This window comes from Melopsittacus undulatus, chromosome 3, assembly GCF_012275295.1.
Source record: "Melopsittacus undulatus isolate bMelUnd1 chromosome 3, bMelUnd1.mat.Z, whole genome shotgun sequence".
NCBI lineage: Eukaryota > Metazoa > Chordata > Aves > Psittaciformes > Psittaculidae > Melopsittacus > Melopsittacus undulatus.
Window position 1 is genome coordinate 10,581,015 of NC_047529.1, and position 22,317 is coordinate 10,603,331.

Sequence of the window (22,317 nt, forward strand, 5' to 3'; positions counted from 1 at the left end):
CTTCTGAAGTCATGGTTGTGCACCCATGTCAGATGGAGCGAATGCCTATTTCTAATGTTCTGTCTATATCAGACCACTTGTTACCGCTTCAAACAAAATTTCAGCAGCATGGCAACAAGAAAAAAATCTCAACTAACCCTTAAAATAGCCTTGGGTAGTGGAGAAAAGCTCATTCTCCCCAGACTGCTATTGCAGAGTAAGGTTTGGGGGCCATACTCAGCCAGCCTGGTTGCTGTTTAATTCCAGGTCTACAGAAACTGATTTGGAAATAATCGTCAGAGTGACTAATCAAAATTTAGATAAGTGAGATCAGGTCTAAGAAAGGATGCCTAAAAATAAGGTTTCAAGGGTAGGACCAGCTGAGCCCAAGTCTCCTGTCCATGGCAGCTTTATTGTGTGGCTGCGGGTAACTCATCTGGTTTGTGTGTGTCTCAGTTCCACACAAAGTACTTGTTTCTTTCCAATGACTGCTGGAAAGGGTTAAAGACTGCAAAGCAGTCAAATAGTACAGTCGATAAGGGTTTGTATGGGAACTTAAGAAGTGGCCTTACCTTTTCCCACGTCACATTTCCAGAGGTAGTGTTTCTGGACAGCATCCTGTAGTCTGTCGCATACTGCAGTAAGAAAAACAAACAAAACCACAGTGTTTGCTGATCAGACCATCACTATGACCATATCATCTAAGATTGCACAAGGAGGAGACTACTGTTAGGAAGACCTATTCTGGAGACCATCATGAGAAAGGTAAGGAGCCTGCCCTGAGCAAGAAAAGGGGGTCACAGCATATGCGGCTCCTTCCTCATAGGGTGACAGAGAAAGTGCCCAGTGACCCCCTGAGCAACCAGGTTTGGGCAGCAGCCAAGGAATTGCTCTTCCCTCCACCCTGCTGTTGCTCACACACCATGCTGTCACACTGGCTCCTGCAGAAGGCAACTGGTACTTTGGCTGTTTCACTGCCAGAAATGGCAAGGCAGGCATTAAGATTGTCAGTAAAATACCTAAAATCCAGGGCAACAGTTTACTTTGATAAATAACTGAGACATCATGCAAAAGCAGGGCACTTCTTTGGGCTTGCTTTCTTTAGATCTAAAGTAGGGGAAAGAAAAGCTTATGTGACAACAGCAGCACAGAGGAAAGGAGAACTTCTTTATTTCCACCCTGAACATACAGAACCCTGACACTCGAGATACCACAGAATATCCTTTTCTTACTTGTATTTTTGTACTGCTCCTATTTTTATTTATGGCATATTGACTTGTACAGTATTATATAGACACTAAAAATGGAACTTGATTGTGAAAGTTTGACCTTGGTTTTGATACAAAAGCAAACCCACAGAATACCATGAAGGCAAAAACTACTATTCTGTTCCTGTACCATAAAGAATCACACTGCCCCATAGCAATATTCTCAACAATGCTTATCCCAACATCTAAAATAAGCAATAAAAACGAAATCAAAATCTTCTTGGAGCCCCACAGCTCCCATCCATCAATTTAAACCACACGATGCTCTGGTGTCAGTGCCACCCTACCACACTTTGTCCTTTGCTGGAATAGAAGCCAGACTGAGCAATCAATCCAGCAAGGGATATAATGGAAAACAGTGAATAAAAGCAGCATGCAACAGATAATGCTTACACACATTGGAGCCTAAAAGCCTTTAGGCTTGTTCTGAGCTCAGCTCCAAACTAGGTACCCAAGGTTTCCCTACAAAGTGGGGGAAGGCTGTCCCAGCTGCCTGGCACAAAGCAGAGTTGCCATTGCTGCCCAACACAGCACCTGTAGTATAAAGGTTTAAAGAACACTTTTGGTGGAGGTACAAAACTAGGCTATGAATATGCTTTTGTTTGAGGAGTATTTTTCAAAATCAAACTATTTGCCATGGAAATGGTGTCTGATTGCATTAAGTGCTTTCAAAAATCCAACCTACTGTAAGTAAATTAACTTTTGGTATCTTCTGCACCATGTCCCTCTGCTCTCCTGAGACCTCACTTGGAGCATTGTGTGCAGTTCTGGTGTCCTCAACATAAAAAGGACATGGAACTGTTGGAACAAGTCCAGAGGAGGCCACGAGGATGACCAGGGGCTGGAGCACCTCCTGTATGAAGACAGGCTGAGAAAGTTGGGGCTCTTCAGCCTGGAGAAGAAGGGGGGCTATAGGAATGCTGGGGATGGACTCTTCATTAGGGACTGTAGTGACAGGACAAGGGGTAATGGGTTGAAACTTAAACAGGGGAAGTTTAGATTGGATATAAGGAGGAAGTTCTTTACTGTAAGGGTGGTGAGGCATTGGAATGGGTTGCCCAGTGAAGCTGTGAATGCTCCATCCTTGGGGTTGTTCAAGGCCAGGCTGGACAGAGCCTTGAGTGATATGGTTTAGTGTGAGGTGTCCCTGCCCATGGCAAGGGGGCTGAAATGAGATGATCTTAAGGTCCTTTCCAACCCTAACTATTCTATGATTCTAGTCCTTTCCTACATAAGAGGAGTCCCTTTGTCTGTCTGTGCACTGTAGCTCATGTCCGAAGCCCGCACGTATCTTACCGTTTGGAAAGCTGCAGCAACAAGATTTGCAGGGAACAGGTTTCTGTAAAATACAAACAAGAGAATGAAATATTTCTTGTAGAACTTCTACAACAAACACACCATGGGATTTTACCCTCAGAAACCGTGTTCCTTCTGCAAAGGTAAGCGTATCGGCATCAGTGAGATACACACTACGTAAGACACTGTGGCAGCACAGGGCAGATGTCTTGCTACATCTCCAGAGGTGTGAATGCCATCTTCTTTTGCCCACACAAAAATGTCCCTGCCCATCTCCACACCTAACCATGTGGGTAGAGACACCAGAGGCCATCAGACATGATGCTAGTTATACATCAGCCAGTGGTTACAGAAGCTGGCTTAGCCACACCAGCTGCAGCAACAGCTCCAGGGTCAGGCAGACTTTTAACATTACTCATGTGATTACCCTTTGCTCACAGCATGGACACGAAGGACAATCCAGTCGGCAAAATCCACTTAGAACAGCTCAACACCTCAACACAACAAGGTCAGCTTCCCTGAACACTGAAACAGAGCAGAAAAATGTCATGGGCCACAGTTTTCTGCAAGGGCTTAAACAAAACAGATGAAAGCAGGGCAGCTCGTATGGAAAGCTGCAACATCTGAATTTGGTAACGTCTTCACACAGAAATGCAAATCGAGCATCAGGTTTGTGTGGAGGAGGCAGCATGCAAAGTGATGTACACTTCCATGGGGCCTCCAGTGTTATGTGCATCTGCAAAGCAACAAGGACAGGGAAAATGCTTAACTGCACCATGTAAGAAAAAAGTTGTTTCTTGCTGTACTTTATAGCTGGTTTAAGGCTATGCTTCCTTTCTTCCCTTGTATGAGGCAAAGAGCTTGTGATCCCCTAGCCAAATGGCAGCCTTTTTTTGCTGTGTCGAAAAGCAAATAGGAGTAAGAGCTGATCTCTGGGGTCACAGCAGGACCCTGCTGGCGAGGGCAGGAAGGTCAGGGGTATGGCCTGAATATGCAGCCAAATGCACCAAGGAGGCATAAGAACTCATGGAAACAAAAGGCATTACCCAGAGCAGTAAACTGTGGGGTAGCTTCTTCCTTTGCTCCTTGTGCTGCTCCAAGGAAGCTGCAGCTACCTGCAGGCTGTGCCCTGCCAACCTCCCCCTGGTTTTTGCCATAGTTACTCTGACAAACCCAGTATTAAACCAGGCTTTCAGTTGTGATCAGCCCATGAGTGCAAATCCAGACTGCAGCATGGAACAGAGCAGCAGAGTTCAGTCTTTGAAAGCAAGAGGGAGATTAAGATATGGCACAGAGAAGGACTTAGGTCTTTTTCATGGCATAGCTCCATTATCCTGCCATACAGTGAGGGTCTTCCCACAGCCTTGACAGCAAGCTAAAGTACATGGACCTTCATCAAGCAAGTGGCTGCTGTGAACTGCCTCAGCCTCAATCTGTTTACATTACAAGTGTATTGGGAGGCAGTTGCAAAAGCCAAACTGACCTAAGAATAACTTGGCTTCTAGGACCTAAGTTCCACTGAGCAAGAAAGAAACAGCAACCTTTTCCCATTAAAATCTGAGAAAATAGCTGTCTGTCTGAAAGTGAAAGAGTGAGCTCTGACACTGCAAAGACACTAAGAACTGGTCATGTAACAGCAACAGAGCCGCTAACATGCATCAATTCTTGCACAGCTGGAACCATCTGGTAGATAAAAACCTCGTGTAAGTAAAAGCAAACTTACTTTTATCAGGAGTAAAATATCACATACAGAAATAGGCCCAGCTCAGTGCACAGTTCTAACCAAAAGAAGGAAAACACGCTGTTGGGATAATGAGGACATTTTTTTCCCTGTACTTTTCACAGCAGGATGATTGCTTTATAAGAGGAAAGAATTGACTGGGTTTTGAAGAAGCAAAGAGATGAAAAAAGACTGAAACACAACCAGAAATCAAATAACTTATTTTTGCCTTTTTTTTAATCAGCTTTTCCATCCTGACAAAACAAAGCCAAAGGAAGCAATCCTAAAGCCTAAATAATATGGTTCTCCAACGTTTGAATGTGGCCAAGAAACCAAACCCTCTATAATTTACACAGTCTGTCAGGCATGGGCCTCAGTAATTAAACACAATCTTAACTTCAAGCATATATTTAATGCACATACTTGAGTGATGCCAACAGCCTGCTATGGCAAGACAAAGGGCAGGTTCTTGCTTCAAGTGTGATTAGCACTAAAGCTATTCAAATGCAAGCGTGTAGCAGTTACTACTCTTTATCCCTGGAGCACAGGTCCCAGGACTCAACTGAGGACAGCAAAGAGCCTTTCTGACAATCCAACTAGTAAAATATATGGATCTCAGTTCAGCAGCTCAGCTGTGTGTTTTGTTCAACCCAACTTCCAGGTACGCTTGACTGCAAAGCCCCAGCAATACATAGAGTAATGATTTGTTCCTCTCCGCTTCAAATCCTGGAGTTAGAGAACAAAATGCATCATCAGCTCATAAAAAGGAACCAACAAATAAATGGTTTATCTCAGAGGCACGAGTTCTGCACAGACTGCACTCATTGCTCACCTCAGATCAGTCAGCATGCAAATTAAATTAAGCCTTAATTACAGGTGGGTCAGACCACAGGATTTCACCGTAAGATAGATTCATGCAACAATACCCCAGCGGCGCCTACAAAGAACAATGGGTCAGGATGCTGCGTGCTGCAGGGAGAGGCAGAAGCAGGCTGGTGACCTGCCTGGGCTCATCATGTGCTCATGCCTGCAGGCACTGCTCATCACAGGCAGCAAGGCAAAGTTCACCCGCTGCAGAAACCCAGACCCAGCTCTGTCCCTGTGAGCTGGCATTCACCATCCACTGTGTCCCCAAGCCCAAGCAGCCCAAGCATAGGCAAGCGTGCACATCCCTCCTGTCCGGGTGAACTGGCACACAGGATGAGCTGGGTAATTGGGCATGCAAATTAAATGTGGGTGTCTGCCAGATGGTTTTGCAAGTGTTGAGAAAAGCTTTTTTGCTTTGAAAGCCTGTACCAGATGTGAACATGGAGCTTAAGAAAATCACCATGGTTGTATCACTGAACTGCTGACTGTTGCTGCTGTTTCTAACGGCCCCATCCCTGCTGCTGCCATGCCATGGGCCACAGAATGCAATCACCTTTTTGAAGCAGATGTGGGCTATCTCGAGAGCACACCACTGGGGAAACCCTGAGTCTGGGTGATAAGGAGCCCAGATCAGGAGTCTGGGATCAGGCAGCCTTGGCCCCATGACGCAAACAGACAAAACTTGCTGTATGTGGGAAGAATGAGACGAGCCAGTGACCCATGATGTTATAGCAGGGGGACAGATGGGCTGCATGCACTCCAGTGATCCACTGCTGTCAGGATCTCCTCCACGGAGAGGGATGGATTAACCACCTATGGACCCAACTGCCTTTGTGGTGGAAAGGCAAAGTAGGTGGTACGGAGAGACTGTACCCCCCTACCAAGCACCAGGGAGGAAAGTCTTTCTCTGCCTGTTGCAGCTTATACAGTCCCCCTCCAACCAAAATCAAACCCGTCAGAGAGCTGTCAAGGGTGACATCTGTGTCCTGGGGCTCAAGTGGCAGCTGGGCTGAGCCAGGAAACCTTCATGTACCTGCACAACACAGTGTGAGAAAGCCCCCATCTCACATCCTCTTAGAACAGGAACCAGAAAGTCGCAGGAGTTTCAGGGTCTGAATACTTTCTGCTTGAACACTGTGCTTGTCACACCATCTCCCCAAGCACAGCTGCAAAAATGTAGCTTTTTCCTCTTCTCCACTGAAAAGCTTTTCTTACCAGTCAAAAAGGAACCATCACTCCCCTAATTTAGCAGGGAAGTCGCACTGTATTTTTGCTGTAACATCCACTGCTGTGAATTCCAGATGCCCAAGGAAACCTCAAGATCTAACAGAAGCAAAAAGGGGCTTTAGGTCCCCTCCTTCTCAATTTTGCTATTATGGTCAAATTCCTCTCTTCTTTACGCTGTAGCTTCCCACCAGTGGCATAAGGACAGCACAGGAACTCCTTCATTGCATGTGTAAGGGATTATCATTAATAACTGTTTCTAAGCGATTCTTTTGCTAGAGCTCTGCAAACAACTTTGCTCTGGCAGCAAAACCATGAAGGGAAATCCAGGCAAGCAGAACAAAACCCTAAAATACTACGCATTCCTCTTGCATTGCTTCTTACAAAAACGTTCCATTTCGGAGGCCAAAACCCTTCCTGCTGGAAAACACTTTTGTGATGAAACCTGGAAAAACCTCTCTGTTGTGTTATCTCCTGTTTCTGTCTCAGTGAGGTGTTTTCAATGGTAGGAGCCCACTGACAGCAACTTCACTGCCATCGGTGGCAACGTGCCAGAGCCCAGCCTGGATTGCTCCAGTACCTTTAGGGTTTTTCCTGTCCCAACGTTTTCATTCCGTATCACACGCCAGTCCTCCTCATCTGCTGTTTCACATGTATGTGAGTGCACGATGCATGCCCTGCACAGATGCATCTTTATGAGTGTGTGTGTCTGCTTTAACACAGAGAAACTTGAAAATGTATTTACTTAGAGCAGATCATTCAATACATTTTTTGCCTTAAGGGTGCAGTCTGTGTCTTCGTTGCTTGTAAAATAAACCATAAGTAGGGGGAGTCAGTAGCAAAAGGCAAGGAATATAAAGAACAAAAGGAAAGAGCAAAAATGTTCAGAAGCTCATTAAAAAAGCCCACCAGAGAGTGCCTGCACATGAATGAGAAAGCTGAGTTCTCCCTAGAAAACCCAGCCAGGAACCCCTATACTTCAAGAGAGGATCCAGGCTCAGAAAACTACACAAATTGGACAGTAACATTTAGTACTTCCCTTTTATCTGAGGGCACCCAGAGTTAAGATCCAGCTGCAGACCCAGGTGAGCCTATCTCGGGGATGTGCTGTGGTGTAACTGCAGCTGTTCCCCAGCCACTTCCTGCTCTGTTTATCACTACAAAAGTGGCATCTCCCCCTCCTCTCCTCAAGCTTTGCTCTCTTTCCATACAGAGATTCCAGAGCCTTCATGGTTGCTGCTTTTGAGTGACTCACCCGGAAGACCAAGGGTATGAGAAATAAGTGCTACCAAAGCAACTGGTGCCTGAGTGCTCTGGACACCATGGTCCACCCTGGCCATCCACTCTGTAGCCCACCCAGTGGAACACGACTGATGCTTCTCCTTGCACTCAAGCTTATCCTGCCTCCCCTCCTGCTCCGAAGGCACACAGAGCCAATGCATGGTCTCGCTAATGGTGCTGTGGGGACTCCAGCACTGCTGGTAAATGCTGGCAGAGAGACAGAATGGGCAGTGAGGAGCAATAAAATGTAAACTGCTTTTGCAGACTTGAACCCTGACCCTGCTCAGGGCAGACACCTGAACCTCTGTGTACCCTTCCTATAAAAAGCAGATGATGCTACCACCTCCTTCCCTCCCTAGACTATTACAACTAGGGCTGGATTACAAACAGGATCCCCTTCCCAAAGCCAGTCCCACAATTTCAAAACATGTTTTCATCCCAACATCGGGCAAAGAAAGCCACTAAAAATATATATTATAAAGTATTTTGTTCCTTTTTGATGACTGAGGTTTTCTACTTCAGTCTTTTATACAAAATTACTGGAAAACATTGACCTCACTGGAATGAATCGCCAGGATCACCCACTGTTGGAAACTTTGACAGGATCAACAGGTTTCTGTGAAACTGATTTTGTTGTATCAGCAAATACAAAATCAGAGCTAAAACAACACTCTGACCTTATCAAAACACGCAGTCTTGACAATTGCCCGTCAAAAGTAGTAATAAATCAATAGATTCTTGCACAACACTTGACCCTGCTGGCTTTCAATTGCTTTTCAACAAACTATATGGGCTGTGTTAGCTGGTGGCCAGAGACACCTCCTTGTCACCACCTCTCCTCACCTGCTTCTCTCTGGTTAGACATCTGACATGATCAGAACAAAGCTGTCACCTACCCAAGTGGATGCTGAGCCCCAAAACCCACAGTATCACACCTAGCATCTTCTTCCACCTGCTACCCACTTCATAGCCCAGCTGGCAAGCACTCTTTATTCTCCATTGCTCTGCCTTCTCCACCAACATATGAGTTAGGGGCAAAACCAGTTTTCCTCTATTCTCATCATCTGCTGGTGCTCAGCACTTGCCTGTTTGGTACAACCAAGCTGCTCTGCATGCCAGATGCTCTGGAGATGCTCATGAGGCCCATCTTCAGTTAAGATCCTGTGGAGCAAGAGCGCTCCATTGACATGGGACCGAGTTAAGGAAATGCAAGGTCCCCCTTTGGGTTCAGAGCACACCCCACTTCTTTTGCTGTTGTTGATCTTGGCTTTTTTAAGCCACCAGCCTTGTGGAAGCACCCCTGAATTGCTGGATCCCTCCCATGATCACTAAACTGCAGCCTCTCCTTGCCTTGGGCCATGCTCATCTTTTAGGGAGCTCCAAGATCTGCCCACATGACAGACCCAAGATGAGATGAGATAAGATGGGCCATCACCACCCATGCTGTGGGGCATTAAGGCACCTCCATGACAGCTCTACTGTCCCCACCCCATGTCCCAGGGTTTAGTGGCCAGACATATTCAAGGCTTGCCTCCTGCCCTTGCCAGAAGGGAAGCTAGGAAGGTGCTCCATCAGACAAATTAGACCCAGAGGTTATGGTCAATGGACAATGCAAAACAGAGAGAGCTTTTCAGTTCACCAGTGAGTAACCATTCACTTGCTATCAAAGCCCAAGACAAATGTCTTTTCCAGAGGTCATGTCTGCATGCCTATGTGTGTGTTTATGTGGAAGCTTTAGACGTGGAAATGGAAAAAAGGGAAAACCGCAACCAAGAGGTAAGCTGGCCTCCAGACATTGTTGTGACAACGGAAACCAAGGTCTTTGGTCATTAACTAACACACTTCCCAAAAGCAGAAGAGATCTGTATCCTGAGAAAGGACACCCTGTGTCATCTCTAAAGGAGCCATGAGTCACAGCTGTGATTGCCTCTGCTCTTTCTTCCTTGGTCCACGTTTTACATCTGCTTTCAGTGCCGCAGAGGGACTCAGTTTACCCATTTGTGCCTCATTTTTACCCATTATCTGAAACTGAGCAGTAACGCTCTGAAGGACACAGCCACTCTTGTGACACAACTGAAAACAAAGGGTTTTTTGCCTTTTTGGTTTCGTGACCAGAAGAGAGAAAAGGAAAAGCAAAGAGTGGGATGCTGCAAGACCCACTCACATGGAAAGAAAAGGTTTCAGCCCTACAGGCCCAATAGACTCAAGGGTTAAGTGAAGATGAGGTTACTCTGGTACCTTCTACCACAGCAGGGACCGAGATCAGTGCTCAAACCAGAACACTCACATTTTCAAGAATAGTTTAAAAAGTAATAGTAAATTAAAAGGCAGAGAGAAAAAGATTTCTAGAAAATCCCATCACTCGCTGTTGGGGATCTGTGCTAAGAGTGGGACTTTCAGCGATGGTTGTGTCCAAACACATCTTTTCTGGACTGGATTTTGCTGTTGCTGCTGTGACACTTGGACTGCCCAACAATGTGGCTGCAACAGCCCTTCCGTGGGGCTCCAAGGGAAAGCTGAATTCACAGTCCACTGTACATGTGCTGGGGGAAAGCCTCCAGCCCTTAATTTCCCAGAAGGAAACCCCTCTGCGACCCACATGCTTAACCAAAGCTTCATCATTATGAGCATCACTTTGGAGTTAAGGACTCAATCCCACCACCATTATAATCCCCTCAAGATGAACTCTCTACCTGTATTTACAGACCAGAACAAGATGCAGCTTTCTGCTCCCAACTTCACAGGTGTTACCCACAGCCTGAAGCTCACTGAAGCATCCCTGCCTTGTTTCTCAGCTACATCCTACTCTGTGCTGCATGGCAACAAAGGACTGAAACACCAGCTACAGCAGGCACATCAGGGTGCGCCCGAGGCAGTCGCTGCTGCAGTTGTCTTCCCAACTATCCCAGTGTGTCAATTCCTTTCTTTTGCATTCTTCCTTCACCTCTCTACATTTCCATTCAACTCCAAGTCACCTCTACCACCAGCCCACCTACTCCCACTGCCCTGTTACACTTCTCAGCATGCTCTGTCAGAACAAGAGGTGAGCTGAGGACATGAAGCACATGGTTGCCAATGGGACAAAGCAGAGCTTGCTTTCTATGCAAAGGGAATATACTTCTCTCTGGGAAAGAAAAAGGCATTACCATGGATTTGTAAACACAGTTTGGGTTACAGCTTTGTAATTACCAAGATATTTGCTAAGCACAACTATCCAGACACTTTGCTCATATGCAGGTAACCTTTGCTCTTCTGTTTGCATCTTCATAACAACATGTACTACCTCCAAAGCTGTTTATCTTCCAATGTTTCAGCAAACCTCCATGCTCTCTATTGATGGCTATCACTTCCCATCACCCCCTCAGCTACACTCGCTGGGAGAGACTCAGTTTTCCTCTATTCCACCGCTTTTCTCACGCGCCTGTAATACACTTTTCCATTACTACTCAACACTACTTGGATGTGAACAACCAGCAGAGCCAGACATGGGATAACAAAATCACATCAGCTGTTCACATGTGGGGCTCTGTACCAAGATTCATCAAAGCACAAGAGACTGCAACTGGAAGTCCGGCACTGAAAAAGCTGGCTGGATGTCTGCCTCATTTATGTAAGTGTTCCTCTCTCATTTAAAGAGCTGGACAGAACTCAGCGCTAAGAAAAAGCAGGGGTGAAGTCTGCAACTTTGCAAGGAGCAATATGGATAAACCAAGACTGCAATATGGTTGTAAGTGGAAGCTTGCTTCCAGGTAGCTTGGGTGACTTTTAACAAGGTGCAGAGGTGGGATGAAGCTCACTAACATTGTGTCCTCATACCGGACTATGTTTAGGTATGATGGAAACATGGGGCTGCATTTCCATGCCCGCACCAATGGAGAGGGTGCTGTAAGAGGCAGGTTGGCATGCCCCATCCCTGGATGGCCAGGTTGGACAGGGCTTGGACCAACCTGCTCTAGTGGAAGGTGTCCCTGCCTGGGACAGGGGGCTGGGACTGGATGAGCTTTAAGGTCCCTTCCAACCCAAACCATTCTGTGATTTGTGTATGAAGACTAAGTGAAGGGTGGAGGAATAAAAGACAGAGGGATGTGGGGAGCTGCCCTGCCCTGCCTGCGGGACACGGGCAAGGCCAGGCAGCGGGACAGGGGAAGGAGCCAAGCGAGCCATGCCTGCCCTGCAGCGAGCACCCAGGAGCCGCTCTCCCTCCAGGCGGGACTAAGGACGAGCCCCGGCTCATCCTCGAGCCACAGTTAAGCCTGAAGGAGGGAGAGGTTCAGCACCAGGCAGCCCTAAACCTGAGCGGGTACCTGGGCAGCAAGCGGTGCCTCTGGGAAAGCCAGGCGGAGGAGGGAGAGGAGGAGGGGGAGCGGGGGGTGTTCCGCTGCTGCAGCATGCAATACCGCCGGGTCTGTCATCATCCTCCGGCGGGGCGAGCGAGGGGAGCGGGGCGCCCTCACCTGATGAGGTCGAGGAAGGAGTCCACCGTCTCCTTGCTGGTGGGCACGGCTCCCGTCAGGCTGGGGGCGTTCAGGCCGGTGGCTCCGGCGCCGGGACGGATGATGAAGCCGAGCGCGACGGCGAGGCCGGACGCCAGCAGCGTGGTCCCTAGGAAATAGGCTACGGCAATGCCTCCGAGGCGGCCGAGCGAGCGGGTGTCCAAGCTGGCGGCTCCGGACACCAGGCTGCAGACCACGAGCGGCAGGATCACCATGCGCAGCATCCGCAGCAGCAGCTCTCCGGGGAACGCCAGGTAGGCCACCTGCGCCGGGCTGAGGTCCGCTCCGCGCACCGCGGTGCCCAGCGCCACGCCGGCCGCCACGCCGGACACGGTGAGCAGCACCAGCGCGTTGCGGCGCAGGAAGCCCCGGCAGCCCCGCAGGCGGCCCCGGCCGCGCTCGGCCGCCGGGCCCTCGGCATGGCCGTTGGGGCCGCTGCCCCCCTTCCCGTCCCGCGCTGCCTCCATGCTGCCGAGCGGCAGCGCCGGCACTGACGGAGCGGCCCCCGCCGCCAGGCCCCGCCCCGCCCCGCCCCGCCCGCGCGGCTCGCACGCGTCACCGGTGTCACACGTGACCCTGTCAGTGTTACCCCGGGCTCGCACATGGGTGGTACGGGGACTCCTCAGTGTCCCCATCAGCGTCACCGTGGATGGAGCATGGGAGTGCCCATCAGTGACCCCGTGTTCACACACATCAGTGTCAGTGTCCCCAGAGCTCACACATGTCCCATCGGTGTCCCCATGGTTCACACACACCCGTGTCAGTGTCCCTGTCAGTGTCCACAGAGTTCACACATGTCCCCTCAGTGTCCCCACGGTTCACACACATCCATGTTTGTGTCCCCGTCAGTGTCCTCACAGATTGCACATGTCCCCTCAGTGTCCCCATAGTTCACACACATCCACATCAGTGTCTCCTCTGTGCCCCCACAGCTCACACCTGTCTCCTCGGAGTCCCCATGGTTCACACACATCCCCATCAGAGTACCTCTACAGGTCATACATGACCCCTTAGTGTCCCCATGGTTCACAGATGTCTCTGTCAGTGTCTCCAGAGCCCACATATCTCTTCTCTGTGTCCCACCAGTGGCCCCATAGCTCACACATGTCTCCTTCACGTCCCCACAGATCATACATGTCCCCTCAGTCTCACCATGGCTCATACACACCCCTTCAGTGTCTCCTTGGTTCACACACGTGTCCCCGTATCAGCATTCCCACAGCCCACTCATCTCTTCTCAGTGTCCCCTGCAGTGTCCCCATGGTTTGCACATATCCCCTCAGTGTCCCTTGCAGTGTCCCCATGGTTTGCACATGTCCCCTCAGTGTCCCCTGCAGTGTCCCCATGGTTTGCACATATCCCCTCAGTGTCCCCTGCAGTGTCCCCATGGTTTGCACATATCCCCTCAGTGTCCCTTGCAGTGTCCCCATGGTTTGCACATATCCCCTCAGTGTCCCCTGCAGTGTCCCCATGGTTTGCACATATCCCCTCAGTGTCCCTTGCAGTGTCCCCATGGTTTGCACATGTCCCCTCAGTGTCCCCTGCAGTGTCCCCATGCTCACAGACATACCCATAGTGTCCCTTTGGTTCATACACACCCACTCGGTGTCCCCCTCCTCTCTCTAGGAACCCCTCAGACAGGCAGGAGCCACCCTCTGCTCTAGGACAGGTTGTGGCTGTGCCCGGGTGCCCACAGTCCAAGCCATCCATCCCACAGGCTCATGGGTGGCAGGGTGGCACGGAAGCATGGGCTCTGAGCATGCTTCCTTGAGGAAGTCTGACCTCAGGAGCAGGTTGTCTGAGGAGCAGACGATGTCTCTGATGGTACAAGGGGCTGACAGAGACACCTGGGGCTTTCAAATCCACAAGCGCCATGAAGGTACAGCCCTGCGGTGGTTGTACAGATCCCATTGCCCATCCCTACACTATGGCCAGAGCTCCTGGGAATCATCTCTGTCTAAATAAGTAACGACAGCATTGTGCAGCAACTGCATCCACAACCACCCACCAGCTCAATGCAAAGACTTGACCCTCAGGTCGCTCTTGCACCAAAATTTGACTCGAGATACCAAGCATCTTCTTATTGGTTTTAGATGCTTTTTTCCTGATAACTTTCCCTCTGAGGAACATTTGGTTTGTGGAAGTCTGGGAATGAATATTGCACCAAATTAAGATAATCAGAGACAGGAAACAGACTAAACTAAACAGGAAAGCAAGTATCTGCAAACTCTGTCAAAGACATTCAGTTCCACCAACCTCAAAAGCAACAAAAAAAACTGTGTGGTTCTTTTAAAATCAGTGTTCTTTGTTTTTTCTTGTGAATAATAAAGAATCAACCTTCCAAAATAATTGTTTCTTTCTCCATTAGAAGCAATTCTAAAATGGATTTTTCACTCCTATTTTGAGGCTGTTCCTCAAAACATCGTGCTTCATTTTTTCCCTTGTGTTCTTCCCTGCTGTTCTCTACACACCTCACCCTTATTCCTTTTCATTTACCTGTGAAAAGGGGAAGAGAAAATACAACAGAAAAACATAAAGTAAATAAAAAATATGGAAGTCTTTATCCTATGCTGCAGTTGATAAAAGATTCTAAAACCACTGAGCAGAAATGCTGTTTCCATACCCAAACTGAAAAGCAAAGGGAGAGATTCAGGGAAGTCTGAACATGAGGAACATGCTAAGTAGGAAAACTCATCCATAGCAGCACATGTATGACACCAGCACAAGAGTTAAAACAGGGCCTCTTCCACCATGTGAATCAATAGTAGGCTGCTTCTCTCTTGGAGGATCTCCGCATGTTCTTGCAGGGATGACTTTGATGAGAGCAGTACCATGAGCACAGCCAGGAGACCTGCAGGAGCACACACCTCCGGAGGCATGGATCCCACTGCATGGTTTTCAACCTGTGCTAAGGTTGGTGATAGCCTGCCCTTCATGAGTTACACCTTGATGTAGGGATGCTCACATCAAGCTTCCTGGTCAATGACACCATGAGAATTGATTCCCAGTTTCCCCTCCGTTCCCTTCCCCTCTTGATTTTCTGATTTTAACACTGATCCAAACAGTTATCCTGCTTCTCTTAACATATCTTCAGATACACAAGGCTTTTGCCAAGAAGAAATCAGAGCACGTGGGCCTCCCACCGTAGAATGGACATCATCCCAAAGGCAAAGCTGATTGTTTGTCCGCACCCTGTGAGAGTTCATGGATGGCTGCAGTGATTGACTGTGAAGCTCTCTGACTTATTCAGTAGTGACCATGGACTGATCTGTTATGTCATGTTTTCATTTCAGCGCTTGTAGGTCTTGGGAGCATTCCAGTGAGTGAGTCTGCATGTTTCCAATGTCCACCCTGCCAGTGCTTCCAAACTGGGGGTTCGACTTTCCCTGTTGTGACTGGAAGGATGTTTTTGGCTTTCACCTGCACATCATTAGAGTGCTTCCTCCAGAAGTCAGCAGAGGGGTCATAAACAGACAACAGCAAATCAAATCCAGCTCCTTTTAAATGAAATGTTAACATTCCTTTTGCTTTCAGTGAAGAGACAGCCAACACAGTTTTTGCCACTGGCCCAGGAAGGAGAGGTCCTGGGATTTCCATTCCAGTTCTGCTTGGTATCATTTTTTGACCGTGGTGTGCTGGTTTGGATGGGATGGAGTTAATTTTCCCCATGGTATCTAGCATGGGGCTATTTTGGGATTTGCTGATAGTGCAGAGGTGTTACAGTTACCGCTGAACCAGGCTTACACAGCATCAAGGGCTGTTCTGCTCCTCACCAATGAGTAGGCTGGGTGTGCACAAGGAGCTGGGAGGGGACACAGCCAGGACAGCTCACCTCTGTTAACCCAAGGGGTATCCCATACTGCATGACATCATGCTCAGCAGTAAAGCCGAGGGAAGAAGAGGAATATTGGGAGTGATGGTGTTTGTTTTCCCAAGTAGCCATTATCCATGATGAAGCCCTGCTGTCCTGGACACAGCTGAACACCTCCCTGCTGATGAAAAGTGGTGAATTAATTCCTCATTTGGCTTTGCAGGTGTGTGCAGCTTTTGCTTTACCTATTAAACTGCCTGTATCTCAACCCATGAATTCTCTCATTTTTACCCTTCTTACTCTATTCTCTATCCCACTGCTGGCTGGGGTTGAACCATGATAGTCCATTTTGGTGCTCAATGTGAGGCATGAAGGGTCCAAGATCATAACATATTTGATTGGAATGTTATAGATTGAATCTGTAGCTGTTGTTGCTGTTTAGCTATTAATTGAAAGCCATGGGACTTGCTTGCCTCACTGTCTGTCAGAGTCTGGTGCTCATTGGTTTCACTTCCACTGCTTCCTGTAGTGCAGTGCAGCTTATCACCTCACTCTGATGTGCATGGTGACATTTTGATAACAGCAATGGTGATGTGCCTGGGCTGGCAGATGGCTGGGGCCTCACTGCTGCTTCTGTGCTGCTGAACTGGATAGACTGGAACTCCAGTGTGAACTCAAGTTGAAGGGACTGTGACCTGAGGATGAGTCCATATGGGACCAGGACACCCTGAAAGCATCAGTGTCAGTGGGTAAGACATGCTAGAGCAGGTACATCTCAAAGGCTGTGGTTATATCTGTGCTATAGCAGGTATACCTCTGAAGGGACTGTGGCCCAAGGCCATGGTGAAGAAGATACACCTTAAAGTGGCAGTAGTCATGGATAAGCCCATGCTGCAGCAGGTACACCCTGAAGCATCAGTGGCTGTGCATTAGGTCATCCTGGAGCACCTTAAAGCATGTGGCAATGGATAAGCCCATGACAGAAGCAGGTATACCCCTGGGGGACCATGGGTAAGGCCATGTTTTGAGCAGGTCTGCTTCTGAAGGGACTGTGGTGGTGGATGGGTCTGTGCCACAGCAGGTACACCCCTGGAGAGACCATGGTTCATAGATAAAGCTCCACTGGGAGCAGGTACAGCCCTAAGGGATTGCAGTCTGTGAGGAAGTCCAAGCTGGAGCAGGGGCAAGGGGAAGAGTTCATGGCAATGTTAAACCCTATGCTCTGGTGCAAAGGGAGCAGGGGTCAAGACTGTAATGGAAATACCTTTAAATTGCTGGAACCTTGATTTGAGTTGCATGTTGTAGGAATTACTGTGGCAGGAACCACTAAAATCAGTGGAGGACAAGCCTTCTGAAAAGCAGTGCAAGTCCAACAGTGATGCGACCTGAGCTGACTTAGATGCCCAATAGCTCCATGCAACAGACCATTTCTTCTGTCTCATCTCCCAGTCTGGAGATGGCTGAATACCTGCTTGCTGATGGGAAATAGGGAATTAATTCCTTGTTTGGCTTTGCTTGTGTGTGCAGCTTTTGCTTTTCCTGTTAAACTGCCTTTATCTCAACCCATGAGTTTTCTCACTTTTACCCTTCTGATTCTATTCCCCATGCCACTGCAGAGGAGTGGAAGAGCCTTAGTTGCTGGCTGGGGTTAAACCATGGCAGGTGGGTATTTGAAATTCCAGCCTCAGTGAAGGGAATGAAAAGATCTTGATGCTGTAAGGGAATCAGGTCCTTCCCCTCTACATTTGAGCACCAAGCAAGCAGAGCACAGGACTTAATTTGAGCTGTTTCCCTTAGAAAAGGTCCTGCTAAGTTGGTATCAAGATCTAGCCGAGGACAGGCTTACAATGCCTTTTTCCTGCTGCTCATCCATTCCCACTGTTCATTTCTACCACAGTCCTGCAGATCAGTGGGATAGACACTTAGGATGGGACACTTGGGATAGACACTTAGGATGGGATCTATGTAAGCTGACTGTTGCCACCTAGAAATTTAATGTCTAATTCTTGCTTTTTTCATAGTCAATAAACACATAGGGAAGGTTGCCCCCCCCTTTTAAAAGGTGCATCTGAGGCAGATGACATGAAATTCCCATGCTCCATTGAGTATGGAGAAGACCTAGACAATTGGTTAAGGATAAGCAGGTTTCAAGCAATTCCCACTGTGTGACACCCCCATCACTGACGTATAACGCAGGTCTCACAAAACCAGGCAATATCATAGCAAATCACTATTTTCATCCCTCTGTGAATTCTGTGTGTATTAGACTCACCCAGCACTACAAACTCAAGATGATTTTCTGTTCCTCGGAGGAGATCCTGGCATCCAAACTGTATCCTACTCTTTTCTGCCCTGACCTCCACAATGTAAATGTACTCTAGCCCTGAGGACATCCACATCTGGAGCTAGCTCTGAACTTCATGGTGGCCTCTGTAATAACATCAAACCTCTGGCTAGCAACAGCTGTGATCTTGGAGAAAGATTTGACCATTAGCTGCACAACTCTGCTCATCTCAGGCAGAAATGAAGGTATTAATGACAGCTTCTGCCTTGTGATTTTTGGTTTTGGGGAAGGAAAATGTGGAATCCACCTTACATTATTACATAGCATCTACCTGCTCTACTGCATATGTTAGGTATTGTTATGTACTACCATGAAGCACAAGTATAATAGGCTATATGTGACAAATACTTCCAAGAGAGCAAAGCCCGTGACATAAAGAAGTGATTGCTACATCCTTAGCTTTTGATAATCTATGATGATAATAAACCCATCTGGTGGGTGTTCTGTCACTCATACAGTCACATCAACACACATTATGCTGCTGGCACAAAAGAGCTCCCGTGACATTGGTTTCAGAGGGTGGATAAGCCCACAAGAAACAGAGGAGAAGGTTCTCCACATCTGAGGAAGGTCAACACAAAGTCTGAAGGAAATCAGAGTTGAGTTTCCTTGCTAGGGGAGGAGAAGGCAGCTTTCAAAGCGCTGTTTCATCTGATGCCATTGCGACACAGGTTGGAGTAGCCCTCGGGCACACATACCAGCTGTGTGCAGCAGGAGTGCAGTGAACACCCACAGTGCCACCTCTGCTTCCCTCGGTCCTTCTGCCACTCTCTCCCTCTTTGTGAGACCAGTAAGGTCACCTGCAGCATTTGGGAGCTTCCTTGGGTCTGGCCGCTGTTTACTCCCTGTTCTTGGGACACCTACCAGAAACCTCTGTAGGCTTTGAAAGAGAACATCAATCAGCTCATCTCCTGTGACTGCTTTGAAGTGGTTGTAAGACTGATGCCTAAAAACCATGGTGGGAGGCAGAGGGAGAAAGATGAAAGGGACCAGGGCAGGAAGGAGGTGAGACTGATCTTTGTGTTTTTTGAGATAAGCTTGACTAAAGGTGCTCCCAAACATCCCGAGGGAGATGTCCTGGGCAGCCTGCAGTGTCCTCAGGGGCTGTATAACTGAGTGGCCTTTTTCTGAGGACAATACATGAAAAGCATGTGGGAGAGACCTTGTTTTCCCACAGGCCAGACTGAGTCCTCGGAAGAGCCATAGCATGCTGGCTGAGGCTGGCTGGCTAGAGCACTTCCTTGGTATGCAGACTTTAGCTTGGCAGGAAGACTTTGTTGCGCCTGGGATGCCAAGCAATTTGAACAGGCTCCATCCCCATTGCAGAAGTGCTCTCTGCCTGCCTCTGGGAGGAACATGAAGTGTGCTCCTTAGCTCTTCCCATTCCCCCTGACCAGCTTGCCCCATTGCAAGCTGGATGCAGAACCAGCCACCTGGATTATCGGAATGAGCCTGATTCCAGGACATCCAAAACCCCGTGGCCGTCAGTGATAACAGCTCCCAAAAACAGTGCTCAGGTCCTGCTGCACATAGTTTCCTGTCTAGGGACCAAGATAACCCAGTCCCCAACACAATGCTATCACACTGCACATATCTATTCACCATCTCTCCAGGCTAGGAAAGTCCTCACACCTGATTGAAACTATTCTGAGGATGCAAAACCAAATAAAAGCCCTGGTGAGTGCATTGTCTAATAGCAGAGGCAGGCAAGGAATTAAGCAAATACCACTTTGCTTGCCCAAACTCCAGCAAAACATAAACTCTGCAGTCAGGGATGGTTGACCCAGGGTAAATGTTTAACTTTATCCTCCAAAGGCACATGCAGTTCAACAGCAAGAAGATGTTATATACAGAATAACCCCCCCACACAAATACCTTGCTTACCATAAAGCTCCTTTGAATGATTTTTCTGGGTGCGTTGTCCCCTTTTTGGATACCATAATAATGTACATGCATGAAGAAAACCAAATTGGTACATGCTGGAAAAGAAGGGCCCTGACTTGCCTCCCAGAAGTAATGGCAATTCCTCCTTTGCCAGATCTTCTTGGGATTTCCTTTGTGGGAAAAGCAGGGAAAAAGGGCAAGAACAAGTGCAGATGCTGGAGGTCTTGGACATGTCACATGCCCTGCACTAGCAGGGGGCATTGCCTCTAGCTGGTGGGGAAAATGCAGGGTCAGGCTTTTCCAAACAAGCCGTGCTGCTCTGCAAACAAACTGCGTGATCTCCTCTTATGGTGAAGCTTTGCTACTGGAGAAGCCAGGGACATGACAGGAGGGATTCTACTATGAAGAGTGTCTTCTTGAATGAAGAACTTGCGGCTGCTCCCAGCAGCAGTGCCTGCTGGTTTCTCCCATGGTTATGGGTTGATAAAGCAGCTCGCTGGTGGCAGGAGGTGGGTAAGTGAGACAGCTGAGGATTTGCCTGGCATTCAGGGATTAACACACAAGCAGAGCATGCCTTGATTTACATCAGCTGTATGGAGTATGCTATAAAAAGCTACGTTAGGGAGAGAACAAAGCATGAGTAATTTCTGAACATTCCTTGTGATTCAGTGGCTAGAAGCAGCAAGGGGAATCTCTGTCCTTACACATTTTATCCCTGATTACGGCATGACAATGGATACTGTATCCCTGCTTATGGGTGACAATAAACTGGGATGACAGCGAGCAGGAGGGGTAAAGCTTCTGCCAGTGAATGCAGGGAACCATGTGGCTGCCCTTTGCTCAGTGGTCTGTGAGGGTGTCTTCACATGCTCCAGCTTGCTGCAGGAGAGTGACAGTGGTCATGCAGAGGGGCTATGGGAGCACACACATGGACCAAGCAGGTCTAATAAGTAACTGCAGCTCTAGAGATCCCTGGGACCATGCAGAAAGAGCAGCAAAATGTCCTAAGAACAGTCACACTGGAAAGGAAGAACATCATAAGCAAAGCAAGAACATGAGATATGTTCCAGGAATACTTTCTAAGTATCCAATGATCGGCAGCTCAGCAGTTTCCAGGTGCAGTCCTTGGGATTTAAAAGCCTTCTACACAATTTCCTCCTGCAGATTTGTCTGTTGGCTTTTTGGACCCAGTCATCTCTTTCCCAGATACATTGTTAGTCCCATACAGAGCTCCCTACATGCTGTTGTCACCCTCTACACCTTTCCTGTTCTCTCTGTACCCCTTGAGACCAGAGCACAAGAGAAGGGCACAGACTGAGGATAGGTGGAAACTCCTCTCTTCCCTGCCAGCAGTTTACCAAAGGCAGGCTGCTGAAACCAGAGAAGTTGATTCCCTTCTTGACACTGAGCACTAACACTGCTGCCAAGGTCCGTGGCCGCAGATTCAAGCACAGGCAGTTATTATAAGGCCCCTGATGACTGTGCACGATGAGAGAGAAAATTAACCAGCCTGGAGCAAAGAGCAATTGCTCTGTGTGTATGTGTGTGTGTTGCTGCAATGCTGTAACAGGAGTAACAGCATGGAGCAGAAAGCAGACACTTCCATTTCTCAGACTGCTATTTTAGCCGTGCACCACTTTGCCTGAGTCAGATGTGGTGCTTCTATAAGAGATAGATTTCATCATCGAGGGATCTGAAATAACACCTATGTCAGTGGGCAGTGCAGAGCCCTCTCCCCTCCCTGAAACATTAAGTTTTTACCTGTTTGATGTAAGTGGAGGCTGTTAAAGAAGAAAGTACTTGGTCATTTATGCCGAGCCCCAGGAGTGTGTAAATCTCCTTTAGGGCAGCAAGAGGCAGGTAGCTACCAGGGCTGCATCTGACCTACTGCAGGAGATGGCATCTGGCCAGTGATGTGTTCTGACATGGTTGATTCACCAAGGGAGTGTATTAACCAGATGTGTAAAGTCCCAGACCACCATAAACTTGCTGTGTTTGCTGTATGTGTGAAGCACAGATTTCGGGAGGTGTTACAGCTTCTTTGCCTCTGTTCTCCGAGGCTGCTGTTCAGCCACCAAGTGCGAGTCCCTCCTTTGTGATGAAGGGAATTCTGCATTCAGGCCCAGGAGATGCCCAAAACCAACCCATGT

General features: G+C 48.2%; 1 protein-coding gene across 1 annotated transcript in view; it reads right to left on the minus strand.

Moving 5' to 3' along the window:
- Window positions 1-12,595, minus strand: part of SLC1A4 (solute carrier family 1 member 4) — a 37,158-nt gene extending 24,563 nt beyond the window's left edge. The window contains exons 1-3 of the mRNA XM_034061103.1: window positions 12,090-12,595; window positions 2,544-2,586; window positions 552-614 (exon numbers count right to left, since the gene is read on the minus strand). Coding sequence (XP_033916994.1) covers window positions 552-614; window positions 2,544-2,586; window positions 12,090-12,595 — 612 coding nt within the window. The remainder of the gene's footprint in view (window positions 1-551; window positions 615-2,543; window positions 2,587-12,089) is intronic.
- Between the last annotated feature and the right edge of the window lie 9,722 nt (window positions 12,596-22,317).